This window comes from Corapipo altera, unplaced genomic scaffold (genome assembly GCF_003945725.1).
Source record: "Corapipo altera isolate COAL_440 unplaced genomic scaffold, ASM394572v1 1, whole genome shotgun sequence".
NCBI lineage: Eukaryota > Metazoa > Chordata > Aves > Passeriformes > Pipridae > Corapipo > Corapipo altera.
In genome coordinates, this window is record NW_020884873.1 from 32,195,091 (window position 1) to 32,212,985 (window position 17,895).

The 17,895-nt window shown below is 36.6% G+C and overlaps 1 protein-coding gene across 3 annotated transcripts in view; it reads right to left on the bottom strand.

Moving 5' to 3' along the window:
• RAB3IP (RAB3A interacting protein) overlaps positions 1-17,895 on the bottom strand; it is a 33,157-nt gene that overhangs the window by 14,775 nt on the left and 487 nt on the right. Inside the window, exons 1-4 of one of the 3 annotated variants that reach the window (XM_027658126.1) lie at positions 17,873-17,889; positions 9,665-9,940; positions 9,196-9,457; positions 2,170-2,265 (exon numbers count right to left, since the gene is read on the bottom strand). In XM_027658126.1, the coding sequence (XP_027513927.1) occupies positions 2,170-2,265; positions 9,196-9,457; positions 9,665-9,915 (609 nt within the window). In that variant the 5' untranslated portion in view covers positions 9,916-9,940; positions 17,873-17,889. Of the gene's footprint in view, positions 1-2,169; positions 2,266-9,195; positions 9,458-9,664; positions 9,941-17,872; positions 17,890-17,895 lie in introns of those variants that run through there. The other 2 variants (XM_027658119.1, XM_027658135.1) reach the window with 2 other exon arrangements.

The following is a 17,895-nucleotide window of genomic DNA, read 5'->3' on the forward strand; positions in this document are numbered from 1 at the left end:
TGAACACCAGGCTCCAGTTACGCTTCAGTGGCTGACAAGTCAAGTTCCTTGACTGCCAGGGAAAGACTGAACCAGCAGCAACAAAAGCAACATGGGCACAGTAGCACATTCAAAAGAACTTCTACCTTCTTCTAACCAGAATAACCAGTTTTAGACAACTGTAAACTTCTGCATGAAGGAACTAGTCAAACAACTACGAAGTCTAAATTCTTGCCATTAGCAAAACAGACAAAGCAACAGCATAAAAACAGTTTGTCATTTAATAAACATTTCTTAAGGAGAACAGAAAAAGCACTAAAAAAACAATCCAAATAAAGAAACAAGGCTAAGCCAATAAAGAAAAAAGCATAAAAGGACAGAGTTTTTTAAACACCCTTTTACCTCATACCTTTAAGCCTTTTGTCTGTATAATGTATTTGCTTAGGCTCTGATCCAGCAATTTGCACCTATGATCAGATTACTGTTCTCATGCGATACTTACTGAAGGCAACAAAAATTGAAATATCAGAGCCACCAACTAAATTACTTGGGATAGGATGCTTTTCATATCTGTAAAGCGCCTAGCACATCTGGACGCTATATAAATAAAACAAAAAAGTTTGTACATCATCATACCAAGAGATCTGGCTCCCACTGGCATACAACACAGCTGTGTAATATGGGTTTGTAAAATTTTCTTAAGTAACAAGACACATGCAGGAATGGGAACATACACATTTATACAATGTGTACAAATACATTTAACACTGATCATGCAGTTTCTGCTTAGTGATGCCCCTTTGAAAGCAAAGCATGTTGCTGTGCTATTACAGTGTAATAATGTATTATATGAATCCAGCTGTGCAAAACAGGTCTTGATCCTCCACTGGGATTCATTAATATAACCTCTAGCATATCCACTTACATGGTTGCTGAAATTAGTGGGATTCAGAATAAAATATGATTTCAAAGGCTGTAGATCCCAGTGCAAAAAAAAAAAAAAAAAAATCAATAAACCTCACCACTGTGTCTTGTTAGGGCCTCTTAGTGAAATCAAATCACAAAATAAAACTCAATTAACACAGTTTTAACAAACTGACACATTGTTCTAAGTTATGAAATGTCATAAAAATAAAATTTCACTGATAATTTTATTTTTATTCCTCTACAGTTAAAATATCTGCCCAGTATTTTTCTCTCCCCCAACATACACAGGTATTTATGCTAAAAAGTACCCTTCCAGTCTACCATTTGTTTTTTTACACATAGGAACTGCTTAATATTTTAAGTAAACTTGTCCTGCCAGGATGATGAAACAAAACCCATAGAGCAGTTTTTGATTTTTGCATGTCAGTATTTTCAAGCTTCTTAATAGCACTCTTATACCAATACAACATCATAGATTTAAACACTGATTCTAAAACATATCTAATGTTGTATCTTTATGCATATGCTGAAAGCCAATACTTAGGATTTAGTAAACATATAAATCATCCACAGATTATGAAATTTATTCTGACAATTAAAGATACCACAATTTAGGCCTGAGGCATTCCTACATATATTCCTAAGATAAAATGAGAACTGATTGTTCTTCAAGTATGGATTTAGGATTTTTTTCTGTATAACGCAATCTCACAATCTTTGCTGGTACTACTGCTGGTCCTACTTAAAGTTCAGGCTTCTCACTTGGTAACCAGGTTTCACCCTGATTCATCACTCAGTACTAATGTTTCTTTTCAAGTCTGTGGGTGTAGCATGCTGCCAGACCCAAAATTCAGAAGCTGAAAACGTGGTTAAGTTATGTACTTGCAACCTCCATTGATCTGGAACTACATTATTTTTTTATTTAGTCACCATAGCAACCCCAAATTTAGCTCTTATCTAGATAGCCTTGTTGTCAGACAGAGAAGCTGTCTCAAAATAGTTATGCCAAAAAATAAGCTGATATATTTTCCATATTTTCTTCATTTTGTGTCTAGGCGGATTGACAAGTTCAATAAGATGTCTCTCATCTAAGTGAAAAGTCTGTTGCTTGCTCTTAAGCCTCTACTTCAACACCCAGGTCTTCAGGACACAAATCCCTTTAAAAGCTTATTGCAGAAAAATTCAGCATACAATACACTGGTTCTACATAAAACATCTGTCTCAGCTTCCTTTAAGTATATCACATTGAAGACTCCAACAAACCTCAAACAGACTAGCTGTAAGTTCTTCCAATTCCTGTCCAAGTTGATCTCGTACTTTAGAAAGCCTTTCACATTCTTCATCTTTTAACTTCAGCTCCTATGGAAAATTGAAAGTTATTTATTCTGACTTAAGAGTAGTAATTTGGCCTTTTAAAGCTAATACCAAAAGAGAGGGGGGACAAAAAGAAAAAAAACCAAATAATCAGAGGAGCATAAAACCTTTGCTAAACAAAGCCTTTCAAAATATTCATCTTAACACTAAAAACAATTAAGTTAATGCTATGCATATACAGCTATTTCTTCCTGCTGTACAGAAATATACCAGGCCAATCTAAAGTATCCCTTAGCTATACATCAACATTTCCAAAATTCTCCAAAGTAAAAAAAGCATTTTTTCCTGAAAGTATGAAAGACTAAATTCACTTAAAATATAGATCAAATTCATTATCGAGACAGACAAAACATCAGTTCTGTCTAGTCATTCCTTAAAGATAAAGCAATCCTTTTTAAAAAATAAAAAAACCCCAAATTTAAAAAAAAAAGCACTATCTCAAGACAATCCCCAATTCTAAATAAATTTTAAAATATATTTTACTATAAATACTCTATCCTGAATATCTCCTTACAATGAAACAATTCCAAAATCATACTGTAATTATATCCTTACTCATGTTTATGTAGATATATAAATAAAACTAAAGTAACGTAATGAAATTCAAAATGCTGTCTACACCACTAAAATTTGAGCAAAGGTCTGACCATTACCACTTTTACAGTAAGATTTTAACACAGATTTGGCAATATAAGGGTTACACATGCCCAATCTTATCTGTATTGAGGAGAAAATGGGGTAATTTACAGAGAAGTATAAAACGGTTGACAAGAAATTTGAAAGAAAAGTTCTTCTCCCTTTCCCCAACCATTAAACCCAGGAAACTCTTGCAGAAAGAAAGGATGTAGAGAAAAAGTAAAAGAAAGAAAAGCAGTAAAAAGCCAATTCTGACCTTTCAAACTTTTGTTTTGCCTTAAATCCCTTCCCACTCTCATTCAGTTGTTCCTCCTCTTCCCCCTGCCAAGATAGCTATTACACTGCTGTCACTCTTGAAATGCAAGACCCTGTCACTGACAGGTTAAAGACTTCAAATACAATCTAGCAATGATTTGCTCTGAAAACCTCCACAAGACAGACAAGAAAATATCTGCCCTCAGAAAACTCCGGAAGGCCAGTCACTAGAGAGTCACAAAAAAAGGCTGAAATGGCAGCTTCCCATGTGTTCTGGGGAGGTGGTTAGTATTTCTCCTTAAGTCTTCATGACTGAAATAATGTTGCACACAACACTGTGGGAAACTGCATCTTGCCTTGGAGCATGCCAATCAATACTAGGTCTTGCTCTCCATTTCTGCAGTGAAATGGGCAATTGATCTTTCTGTAATGTGAAGGGTCCTTTTTGACTTCAGCTCCTAGATTGGACAAGTGCTTAAGGATTCTGCTAGGCTCATTTAGTACCAAATGCATTATTTCACCCTTCTTTTATTTGGTTTTAACTTCAGACATTTTGATTGATTTTTAGTCTATTTTGTTTGTCATTTGGATTTTTTGCTTTCCATATGCAACTATTTTGAAATGCATCACTTAATTGATGGGATTTTTTCCCAACAACATATTTATCAAATAGTACTCAACTCTTACTCACTAGCTACAATTCCGTGCAGTGACCTAGCCCTTTCTTCCTCGGGAAAAAAAAAAAAAAGGCAGCAGGAAAATAGCTACAGAAGGAGGCATGAATACAAAAAAAACAAAGATTAAAAAAATGGGGAAAAAAAAGATGTAAAAGAAAGAGGGAAGCAAAATTTAATTTTGTGTTGGTTTAAAGCATTTCCCATATAAAGTATGGTTCTTAATCAGGAAATGAAAGATTCTGATAAAAATGCTTAAAGCTCAAGTTTCAACTTTTCCTACAAATGCAGAGAAAACACCAATACATTTCCTTTGGCTTACTTCACTGATTTGTAAGGATGATGCTACGTACACATCAATATGTCTTAAAATGAGGTTATATTAATATTCAGGTCAAGAGTTGTCAAACTAACAATGAAAGTAAAACTACCTCGGGTTCACTTTTGGGCTATCACTCCCAATACACTATTTACATAAAATAGTTACCATTCTGCCTGCAACCAGAAAGATTAGGAGGGAATAGATTAAAATTTAAGCAGATGAGTAAAGTTACTTAACAAAAACAAGAAGGAGACAACACCAGGTAGTCTACTACACACGGTTGCTTAGCTGGATTTGTCACATACTGGGCAGGTTCCCATGACGTGATTCAGGAGAAGGATAATATAATACATTATTTTTGCCAAGCAAGTTTAAGTTCAGGTCTTTTAGGCAGGGCTAAGCAAAAAGCTTAGCAGTTATTGGAAACTTTACTACTGCCTGTGTCAAAGTCATTACTGAAGACTTCTCAGCCATACCCAAAAAAGCAGCAGAAAAAACAACTCTGTGTGCTAGACTAACCATTAATGCTGCAGTCCTTTCAAACAATACTGTTTTGAAAAAATATGATGAACTATTATAAAGCACACTACACATATTCTCACTGAAGTAGGCAATAAAAAATTTAACTAGCATGGAAAAAAAATCTGTATCAAAGAGTCATTTTGTTGTTTATTTCACTTTGATCTTCTCCAACAGACTACAGGGTAGGTCTTTAAAAAGAAGCAGTGAGATAAAAAAATGCAAATTACTGCTTCAAAACCATTCACACTTTAAAACCTAGAAAGAAGATCATCCTACATCTAATCCAGCAATTTAACCAAGTCAGAACCAGATGCATAATACCAAGGAAAGAACATTTTCTACAGATATCACCTAAATTCTGAACTGTGGGGTACTGCTGAATTCTGAAATTGTCAAAAAAGTAGAATGCATTCCTATCTGACTCATCTTCACTCAGCACACAAGTTAAACAAGCTACATAAAAACCAGTCCCTTGCAACCATATTCACAAGGGTATTAAATGGGACAGAAAGTCCAGCATATCTTTCCAGAGTTAGCAGAATTTCACAAACAACAGATTTATCATTTTATGGCATGGGTAAAATGCCATAAAATGCTTGCATGTAGTCTTCTACTCGGCTGAGAAAATTTCTATGCCTACAATACACTTCAACAGCATCAGAGGTGTGGAAACCGAAAACTTTCATCACTCAAAGACAGACAAGAACTGCTCAAACACCTTCAGAGAACCAAGACATCTTTAACAATGACAAGCCTGTAGCCCTACAATTCAACTACAAATGGATTTTTAGAAAAGCTTGAAAGCATACTCTTAAGTGGAGTTCTAGAGCATTCTCATTTTTATTGTTTGTTAATTTATGAGCAAATAACAAGGAAGAAATTTAAAATGCTGAATGTACTGTATAGTACATGGAATTCCTGTGTAGTTATCATGAACCTGTTTATTGATTAATCCATGCAAAGTTTTAAAAATGTCAGGTTTTACTGCAGATCTGAAGACATAAGATCAAATTGTAACACTCAGTTTGTTTCTGAGCTGAAGAATGCATACAGAAATCAAAGCCTTTGAAGGAAAAATCTTGATCTCAAAATCAAGTTCTCAAACTATTGACTGAAATCGACAATAGCACGTTCTGCACTGTCACCTCTTTAACAAGAATTACTGTATCAGTGTGGGAAAAACCCTCAATTTAACTCTATTAGGAAAATACCAGTAATTCACATTTCCATTACAAAAAGTCAAACTTATTTTACTTGTTACCAACAAGTGTACAGATCTTACTTGAAAGACCATGGGAAGCATGAAAACCAAATACATTATTTGCAACCAGCATCTCCAGTAGAGTGCTCTTTCCTCATCAGAACGCTAACCACCAGTGACACCCAAATCTCAACTCTCCAAGAGAAAACATATCAACACAGAAAGCCAAGTTTCTTTCTGTAGTCATGGATGACATCAATGTATTGACAGTAATAACTTTGGGACTAATCACACAAAAATTCACAGAAAACATGACTACAAACTACTACAAAAACTCCAAGCAAGATGTCCAAAATGCATGCAACGTGTTGGTTAAACCAGACGAAAAGCAAAAGGTATTCCTTTGCTGGGACTCTCTTAAGTCTGTACATAAAGAAACACCACATACCAAAATACCATTCCTATTCTCTCTGAGGCTATTTACATGTGGTTGACCTATCTTCAGTAACCACAGTGACATAGCTCAACCCAAACATGGCAGAAAAAATGCAAATGCATAGAGACATGAGGAGATAAAGTTCCAGGCATTGAATCACTAAGCCTTTTGACAGCTTCTCAATTTCCCTGATGCTCTTTAAAAAGGCAGTGAAATAAGGAGAAAAGTCCAGATCATCTAAAGCAAAGACTACTCAGTTCCGCTTTCAGAATATGGTCAGAAATTAAGACTTCAGCGAGAAAACAAGCAAAAAATTATCTGAATTGTCTCAAAGATTGAAAATAGTTACATCGTTTTAATTAAGGGAAAATTTTAAAGGCAAAATTATGTAAACTGTTATATGTTCCACTAGTACAGAATACTGCCCTGCTCTTACCTCTGAGACAACCCTTCTCCCAATATTATTACATGATTTGATGTTGCAACTGATCTAGATTGAATTAGAAAGTGTAGTTTTCTCTGATCAAGAAACAAATTTTTGAAAGACCTTTTTAATTAACAATTTTGCTAGCAATGCTGTTTATTTTGAAAAGTCTGTAGTCTTAAGAAATACAAGGTATACACGAAGGAGAAAAAAAAGAATACTTATTCTATTCCTGAATAATATATTCAAGAACCATATTTAAATGCCTAACAATTATACATTATACATACGTTATCTAATATAATAAAAAGAGAGTACATTAAGAAAAAAGTTGCACTCCAAAAAGAGACATGAAAAAAAAAAAAATCTTCAAAATTTCCATTTCCTTTCTAGTTCCCTTTCTGATCACAACTGCAACAATTTAAAACCAATCTCTGATGTATATTACAATCATATAAAGTTAGGGTAGAAAATTCAGAACAAATGAAAATTGCAAAATAGTAAATCTGCATTTACTTTGTTCACTCCTGGGAAATCTGCAGCCTGCAAAGTTTCCAGGCTCAGTAAGCTCAACAAAATTCAAGTGCAAATTGTAAATCTCATTTTTCTTACTGTTCCTAATAAACAGCATAGAGAATTACAGAGACTTTAAAGCCATTAAGCAAAAGACAATCAGCTACATAGAGACACTACCTATTAATTACATCCCTACAGGTTTTGAACTGAGTACTCATCGATGAAAGTGAATATACTTCAAAATAAAACTTTAAAGATTTCATGACACTGAGTATCACAGGGTGGGTACTGCACTATGTGAACAGCCACGACTTTTGAAAGAAAGAAACCAGAGATGAATTAGGGATAGAAAAAATTAGTCCTCACATAGGAAGGGGAAGAAAGTAGATATAACAGAAGGAATGGAGTTTATTGTTGTACAGTCTGTACAGACTCCTGCTGTGATTGTGCAGTTCTGAAACAGTGCAAGTTTAGAAAGACAAGCAGACAAAATGTAAGTTAACCATCCAGCATAACACTGTTAAGAATCACGAGGGGCTGAGAATTAGCACGAACTTTGACATCAACAGTCTCAAGTTAGCACTGAATTGCTTTTGTTAAGACCACCCAAAGTTTGAAAATACCTAACGTGCAGTTAGTATGTCCTAGCAGCCTTCAAGCCATTTCCTTCAAAATAGCCTCAGCAAATTTCAGTGTGAAATAGGAAACATTTCAATCTCTAAGAGACAATGTGGTATACTCTGTAATAGGATTTTCAGATAATTCCAAGGTAATAGTAGCAGGTTTGTAGCCAGTTGTGGTTTTCAAGTACACGACCTGTAATTTGGTACACTGCAACGAGCTAGAAGAGTTTTTCTAAAGTTTAAACATTAATTTGTTCTTACTTTCTACGGTTCCAAATTTAACTGCTAGGATTATATGTTCACATGCAAGGTCCTCAAACTTAGCTCATGTTAATGTTTTCTTTCAGTGGTCAAAAGCTAACCAACATATACATTAGCAAAGGAAGCCACTATTCAGCAATAAAACAATCAACAGAAGAAGTGATGTCAGAACCCATATTTAAGACTCACATTTACAAGGGCAAATGCAACTATGACAGAAATGATGACTGCATCCAACGAGATGAGGTAACAGAGGAAAACAAGGTCAAACACAAGATAAGATGAGCTTAAATCTAAGCAAGGATGGAATCCCTTAGAGGAGACGAAGGGGCACGGATACAAACAGCACACATACAAACAGCACTAAATCTACTCAAAAGTTTAAGAACGGAGGAATGTTAAAGTGATAAATAATGGCTTTGCATTTATATAGCACCATCCAACCAAACAAGACAAAGCGCTTTACAAATATTCATGAATTGAGCCACAGTGTCTTCAAAGGTATCCATATTCAATTTCAGGTGTGGTGTAACAGTACTCTAAAGAGCACCAGTGACATCTTTATTGCTTCTTTCCTATGCAGGCATTCCCCTCTGAAACTCCCCTGTTTCTAAAGCATTTATAAATTTCATTAAACATGCTAACTTTTATACTTTAGGAGAAAGAAGACTCAAAAGGTATATAATCAGCCAGTGAATACTTATTCACTAACAGCAGATGACAGAAAATTACTCCTGTCCTCAAATGTCAGAATGAAGGAATGGTCTTACATTTCAAAGAGAAAGTGTGTTTAATATGATATTGCAGGAAAATCCTCCATGGCTAAGTAGCAGCAGCAGCACTAGAAAAACAACATTATCAAGGAATAATTCTAAGTCATCAGCACTGCACACATTAAGAAAACTTTACGTAAAATAATTACATCATAATAAATCTGTAAGAAATGAGTAGACTTCAAGTGTACCTTCTGGTCCACCTATCATTCTGCAATACTAGAAACACTTTGAAGAGAGAAAAAGCAGGAGGAAAAGACAACAAACCTTACCCTCTGAGCTTTCGCAAGTTCTTCTTTCAATCGCTCATAGCCCTTTTCTCTTACTTCCAGTACAGATGGGCTCCGTAAGTGAGATAAACTGTCTGTACTCAACCCAAAAATATCTTCATTTCCTTCAGCAACATCTGCTACTGTAGCACCCTGCAAAAACTCTCTCTCTACGTTATTGCTCTCCTTCCTGGCATTATTGTGATTGAACGACCCACTCTGGGGTCCAGAGGTAGAACAAAGTACTGCGTCGGTAACATTGATGCTGTAAAGAGAGCAATATATTTTTTTATTTATATAATACATTAAGAATAAATATTTTAGAAATGGCAGTAGTGGTGTTGAATGTATAATTATGGGTACAATTTAATATTATATAACTGTAAGTAATCTTAATTTTATCTTTAATAAAGCAAACATCTTATATGCAACAAACATCAGCAATTTAAATAAAAAGACACACAGAATTTACCTGACACCTGATAATTCTCCACAATTCAGTTGTCTGGGAGATGAATAAACAGGTTGTGTGGGGAGGTCAGAAACACTTAATGCATTGGGTTGGATTGGTGTGGAGGACACAACAGAAGGATGTGGGCGGTAGATGACACTGGGTGAGGTAGTTTGTTCCTGAGTCCCTGGCTCATTTACTCCAAGAAGATCTGGTGTAGTAGGCGAAGCAAGGTTCACTTCATGAAAGCCTTCCAAGGGATCACTGGCCATAATAAAAGCCTCATCATATGAAATCCTGAATGAAAGAATCACATTATCAGAATGCAAACAGGAAATAATTACATCCAACAGCTATCTGAATTTAAAAAAACACTCAAATATGTTCAGAATACTTCATGATAGAAAGGAAACTGTGGACTGTTCTTGCAAAAGTATGAACTTCAAACACCAAAAATGTTTTTTTCCACACATTGCACTGTTGATCTAAAAGCAGACTGCATCTAAATGGGATGATAAAATCAAGAACACATTCTACATCATAAAACAAAGTAATCTTTAATATAGCCTAGAGTTGTTTTGTATCAAAACATATTTCATTCATGAAAGCAGGAGAGACCTGGGAATTAGTGAAAAAAAAAAAATTTAAACCTAAAGCTTCCATTTTTAATCTCAATGAAGCAAATAATCTAGGACAGAAATCACTGAACCTTTAAATAAATTACAGTCCATAGTAGTTTTGTTTAAATTACTCATCTGATCTTGTAACAGTTCACTGAAATGACAGACTCTGCCAATAAGACTTCTTGTGAAGTATGATGATGTATATTTAATACATCACACAATTAAGTGATCATGACAATTGTGAAGAAGTATCATACCCTATTTTCCATCAGTTTATCAGAGATGACAAAAGTCTTTGCATAATTCAAAACTTAAGTTGGAAGTAGTATGGAGAAATCTGTGAAGCAATTACTGAGCAGTGCTTGTACACTGCAAAAAAAACCCCAAACATTTTCCATGTTATTGAAATACAAAAGAGAGAAAATTCAGGCTTCAAAAAGGTACTTAACATGCAAAAAAAGAACAGTGCCTCGAAACAAAGTAATACATTGCACTTTACAGAAAAAGTAGTTTGGATCTTACATCGGAAAACACAAGGCAGGGAGAAGATCTAGAAGGCTGACAGTCACAACCATGAAGAGACTATAACATCAACTTACATTCAGTTCATGAGCTGCTTCATAAAACACACAGAAAACACCATGAATGGAATCCCCAAATTACATATGAAGTAGTGTTTTAGTCACATTAATACTTTCTGGTCATCTTAAGCTTAAAGAACACTGTTCAAAACTGTTCTGAATCTCAAGGATTGTGGTGTGTATTTACCAGTGCTAAACAAGTAACTTTACCACATTGGCAAGCATATGTGGAAGAAATTCAATTGTTCAGATAGCAAGAATATGTTATTAATTTTTCTCTCTGTTAATTCCTCCCAGGAAAAAAAAAGGAAAACATCAGGACCCCTCTAAGAAACTGCTCGGACTTAAGGGACAAAAAGGACCTTACATGAATAAAAAGGGACATTTTGGGTCAGGGTTTTTTTCTGCAGAAAATTTTATGCAGAAATTCGTTTTATTTTGAACTATCAGGACCAGTTGTACAAACATGATTCACACATAAAAACATTGTCACAGTTTTGTGCTTTGGAGTTTTTCTACTATAACATGGAAATTAAAAGCTTACTTTTGAGTTTAAGTAACTTCTGCAAATATTGCTGTTTGTTTTCATTATAGTTCTTCTTAACTATTAGAAGCATTATAATTACATGCTCTACATGATGATACGGCCTGTTGAGTCAACAAATTAAAATGAAGGGACTGACAGAGCTACAGGACATTTTTTCAAAGTTAAATTTCAAGAATAGTGCAACTATTACATGCCATTATTTTACATTTAATAAGCTAAAATACTGACATCTTGAAAAAATAAAAATTACAGAAACAGCTCTTTATAGTTCATCATCCCAGTTGAAAAATATCCATCTTGCAGGTCTCAAAGTCAGGTTCATATCTACACAAACATATTCCCTTTCTATGTTTCTACCACTCTCCTCTTTTTTGACCATCAACTAAGCTGTACCCAACACCACCATACCAGCAACAACACCAAAATGTCACTTCCAATTCCTGATTCTTTGGATTCCAGTCCTCACCATTAACAAAAGACACAGGTTTCTGAATAGGGATGTGAAAAGGCTGCCTGGATAAACACCTTGCCTTTTTTAAGTCTACAGCACCTGGGAAAGTGCACCCAAATCCACACAACAGAAGGATTAAGACCCAGATGAGAGCAAAACAGGAACAACTCTTCTGCCACATTTTCCACTCTGTTGACTAGTTTCTATTTCAAGTTTGAAAGACATATTCCTAGCTGCTCTGAAAACTCCCAATCTCCCTTGATATTCAATAGAGGTATCATAGAATTTCACATCACTAATACCACTGATTGTTTTCAGTTGCACGTTGGGCTGAACTTTGTCATGCAATTTTTTTTTCCAAAAATTGGTTTTTAGAAAACACTTTTTCCAAGTTAAAAATAAAGCACAGGAAAAGCTTATTTGCTGGTTTTTAATGTATTTTACTATTTCTGAACAAACCTCACGGCTATCTGTTTAGCAAACACTTTAAGTACATTGAGTAAGCAACAGGTTAAAAGATGCACCATTCCATATATTTGTGATAACAGACAAATTCAGCTAAATTATGAAGTGCAGGAGGTCATGCTGGCTCACATAGAGAAAAAAACTTTGGAAGCCTGCTTACTATCTTGCAAATGTTCAAATGCATTTCTAGCTGTCCCTCTAGACCATTGCATCAATTTACGATAAGCAAAATATCCTGCAGTATTTTTAACAGGGGGAAAAAAAAAATAGCTTAAACCAAAAAGATTATGGAATTTTATTCACACGACTATCACTCTGCTTGTACATTAAAGATCTATATTACCCTAAAGAGGCAAGAGATTTATGAGTAATTAAATCCACGCATAACTTCTCAGCTACCAAAAAACAAGCTCTTTCTGATACAGTAAGTAAAAAAGTTATAAAAGTTATTCCTGGAAGAGCTGAAAACGAAGTCCCTCAGCTAAGCTTTTCCCACAGCCAGTCAAATGGGCAGTCATAAGCAAACCATCTATGTAAAACACTTTCCACTCACAGCTTTCTTCTTTCCTAGCATTACTTCTCACTAGGCAGTGAGCAGGCAGAAGCCCTGTACACCACCCAGACAAGACAAAGGAGCCCATATCAAATATCTCAGTTTCAAGACTCACCAACACCATTAGGTTGTTACCAAGGCACCAGCTGAAGACACATTACACCTTAATGAAACCAAACATACGTGCAAAAAGCCAAGTGGTTCTAAAAATAATAGCTCTCTTTCGGGAAAAGAATTCTTCAAAGTTATGGTAAGCAAAAGAAGGGGAGAGAAAGCACATTAAATTTCAGTGTCATTAAAGATTAGAGGCTTCCTTAAGACTTTGTGGGGTGGGGATTCATATTATTGATTAAGGCAGCAACGAACAGCCTTGCTGTGAAGGAACATGAAGCAAATGGTAAGTGGAGAGCTTTACCGGGAGCCAAGCTGACAGTGTGTAAAAAAAGCACAGTGTTGACACAGCACTCTTTGGTAGTAGTTCTGTGCTACTGTGAACAAAAGCTGATATTCTGACATTTCAGGGCAGCCCACTTATTAAATAAAATAATGAATTTTCTTAATACTTTTTCTATCAGGTTAATATGAGGTGAGAGCTTGGATTTGCATTAGTGCCTACCAAACACATGATTATTTTTATCTTTGTTGATATTATAATTTGGATCACATTAAAAAAATCAAGTACCATAATAAAGCAGGATGGAACAACAAAAAAAATTAATTTCCTTATGCTTTTATCTAGAAATAATGAAAATTTGGTGGGAGCTGCCAAAATGTTGTAGCTTTTTATTACTTCCACTGCCAACTAACCACATAACTTCATGAGGAAACTATACTCAAATCTGTTACTTTATCTAATAGTAAACAAAAACGTACTACAAAGAAATCAATTTATCAACAGTCAGCTTAACACTTCCTATAGCTTCTAACAGGAATCAAGAACCATAAACATTTTTGACAGCAGTGAAAACAAAATGCTTAACCTAATTTTTCTATTATTATTCTAAGAAGGGTTTACCTACTTGACTGAATCAAACCACTCAATAACTAAATACTAGAAAGCTCCCTAAAAAGCAGTAATTTGTTGTGGTTTGCTTCCTTTTAAAAAATAGGAAAAAATTGTTGAAAACCACTTACTACAAACTCTGGAGTTTTTCTTTCACAGATTGCTTTTAAATATGAGACATCTTGAAGATGACAGCTCTGAACAATCTGGTAACTGTTACAGTCTATTTAAAAGCAATGCCAACACCAAACATTTCAGGCATCAGAAATCTCATTTTTAGTTTTGATGGTAAAATGTACCATCACAACAGAATGACTACCTGCTCAAGTGAAAAAAAATCCCATAAGGAAAAAGTTAATGTTTCTAAACATTTTGATGAAGAGTAAATTGTAGTTAGCATTTATAAAAAAAAGGTGCCTATTAGCTACAGTGGTTTAATCTCCATGCAACAGGCCTTTCAAAAAGTAATAGTCCCAAAGACTTCATTTGTTAGACTCCTATGTCTGCTTCAGTTAATTTGGGAAGGGTCAGGAAAGTGGATTTTTTTGTAGCAGTTTCTCAAACAGACTGGCATTAGCCCACCACTGGGTCTGCATTCTTCTAAGTGGGTTTAGAAAAAAATATTTTGAAATATTTGGCATTATAGACTCTGGAATGTAATATGTTTTAAGCCCTAAAGTACTCACTAGGGAATTACAGTCGTGGACTAATGAATACCTTTTAAAGAAGCAGTTCAGTTAAGCACAGTTACTTCATACCTATCAGATGCAAACAGGCAGTTTAAAATTAAAATTGTCGTAAGGCATATATAGGCATTAATTTCAAGTTCAAAAACAAATCAATTACATCCATCCAGTATGAAATACTTATCAGATGTAGGTACAGGACAAAGAAGTTTGGTGGATTTTTTTTTTCCTAAACTGCTTTATTATTAAGCTCAGCCACAGAATTAAAGCAAGTTTAAACACCATTATTGATGCCAGTTGATTGCATGAACACAATTCAAGATTTGGCATAAGAATTTCCTCAAGGTTTGCAAAAAGTAATTCTCACCCTTACAATTTTGCAATTATGACAGAAGTTTCTGCTTCAGGAGTCAAAATACCTTTTTTTTTTTTCGATAAAAAGGTAAGATATGAGAGAAAAGAAAACCGTGAACCACTCCATCCAGTCTTTATATATTCTATTTTTATTTACAAGTGACCTTACACCACACATTTACCAACTCGATAAATTAGGCAAGATGGTAAATAGAAAGTAAATTTTAACTTAGGCAAATCTACAGAATTTAACAGCTAGCAAAACTACACTTGTTTCAATGTAAGAATATTTTTCTATGGCATTCCCTCCAGTTTTGTCATATAATGCTATAATGTGGGTCTTTTTTCTATTTTTTACTCTCACATTAGTCATTCAAAACACTATTTCACACTGTTTTTAAAAAAAAAACACATAGTCCACTTGATAGCAAGATTTTATAAAGTTAAAGGGATTTTTGGTTTGATGAACTGATGGATTAAAAAAAAATCTTTTAAAAACTTTTTTATAGATTTATCTTCAATTAGAAAAATTGACAGGTGCAGACGACAACTGTCTCTCTTCCAGAAACAAGCAGCACACAAGATTCAACGATCTACATTTATGAAGTGCTTGTGAAACCTATAAATAAACATGGTTTAGAGTCTAGTTGATAGTACACCTTTTACTAGGGAGAACAGTCAGTGCTTTGCAAAGTAGAACACTGCAAACTTTTATTGTAACCTAACATTCAAAGAATGCTGTTCTGTTCACAAAGACTCTCTAAACCAAGTTAATTAAACTGAAAATATGATTCTCTTTGCAGATGCTGTTCTTTTTAAGGCAGAGTCTTATCTTGCAAACAACTTCACAATCTCATCTCAGGTTTAAGCCTGACCACAGTGACTGTAGTGTCATTCTTGCCAAGACTTGGACCTAAAGACTCATTTTCATTTAACACTGAAAATATTCAGTAAATAAACTTAAGTAAAAGTTATCATGATTTTCATGATGTTGTATCTGCAATTGCATTTCAAGAAATATTTTCTTAATTCATGAAAAAACAATTAGCATATTATTAAGTGCAATAAAGTCTCTAATACAAGTCTTGACAGTCAAGTTACAGTACTACCACATTTTAAGTTCCACAGTAAAAAGGGTCTTAAAAATAAAAATCCAATGTACACATTTCTTTTCTGGGAAAATCCATAAGCGGAACACTGAGCAACAAGTTCATTGGTATTTTACATCAATTTTTAAATCAAGTCAGTAAAAGCTATAAAGACAGGTACAAGTCTATAATCAAAAGGCTTATTGTGGTTCTTCTACAGAAAAAATTCCCCTTTTTAAATATAGTGTAACAAGATAGATATTCCAGTCACAGCTGTGAGGTGCACTCCCATTTGTTATTTATCAAAAGCATAATGAGAACGGTAAATTATTTATTCTTCGTTGCTCACTAGGTAACATTACTCAAGCACAGCAGATGAACGACTACCAAGACACAAATACAGAAGGCCTAACTTTAACGCTTCCCAGAACTCATTAAACAGATCTATAATAAAAACAACAATAAAAATGTTAAAGCAACAAGATTTCAGTTTTTGCCCTATAGTGAGGAATACAAATATTTGAACACATGGTAGCTGCCAATACATGCTTCTAGTCTGAATAACCTTACATCTGCTTCAAAAGAGAAGCTGATAACTTCACAGTTACAGGAAGTCTGTGGAAGATTAATTATTTTATCTGTCTAGATCACTATTTTTGAGACTTCCTAAGAACATGCTTACAAATGAACACAGCGAACAAAACAAGCAACACAAAACTTAATACTATCTGCAAACAGAACAGTCAACACTCTCAAACTGATGAAAATACTATTGCTTTCTTTCAGCAACACGAACACCGAGGGCATCATTAAGGCTTTGGCCACTCGGTGTTCTCCTGCTTCCAGAGCCCTGCGACTCTCGGGGAGTTAGTGGAGCATTAGCACTTCGGGGGCACGAATTTCCACACAGCTCATCACTTGAAATCAACTTGTAACGAGAATTTACTTTCTGAGCCTTACTCTCTAAAGTAGCTGCATTAGAAATTAAGGTTGAGATCTGCTACTTAACTACCAGTGCTTACAAAACCACTTATCGGCGACCAGGTATGACCCTCAATATTGCTCGACAGACTATAAAGCAACCAGAAGCGCTACAGGCGAGCGCAGGTCCAGCACCCCACACTTCTGGTCTCTACGCACGTTGCTCTGGCACCTCTCGAGGGGGGCGAAATCTGCGAACCCCCCGAGGGGCCCTGCCCGGCTCTTCCCTCCCCTCTGCCTCTCTCGGCGCTCGCACCTGAACCGCACCGGCCGCGCCGCCGGCCGAGAGGTCTGTGAGCGGAGATGCAGCCTTCGGCTCCAGCCCAGCGTCTCCTCGCACCCCTCCCCTCCTCATCCCAGTCCCTCCCGCCCGGCTCGTCTCCCCGGCGTCCGCCGCCCGCAGCGCCGGGGCACGACAGCGGCAGCTCCGTGCGACAGCCCTTTGTCCGCCGCCGGCTCTCCCGGGGTAGGTGCGCCCGGCACTTCCCGGGGCGATCCCCGAGAACTACTTCTGTCCAGTTTTGCCTTGGGCCGCGGCTGGACTCGGGGCCAAGCGCATCCCTGCCGTCGGCTGCCCCTTCGGCGCCCACGCAAACGCCGACGGAGCCGAGAGCGCCCTCCTGCCGCAGACGGACACGACGGCACGGCCCGGGCCGACTCTTGTCCCCAAGCTCTTCCAGGCGGGGACCAACAGCCCCCAAAGCCCGCCAGCGCCCGCTCACGGCGCCCCGGCAAGGGGCAGCGCTCCCCGGCGGCGCCGGCTCCGCCCGCGCAGGCACGGGCTGCCGCAGGCACGGCCCGGCACGTGCGGCGGCACTAGCGGAGAGCCGCGCCCCGGGCAGCCGGCCCCCGTTCCCGCAGGTGGGGCCGGGGCCGCGCAGCCCCCGCCGCACGTACCTGCCGAGCCCCGGGAGAGCAGC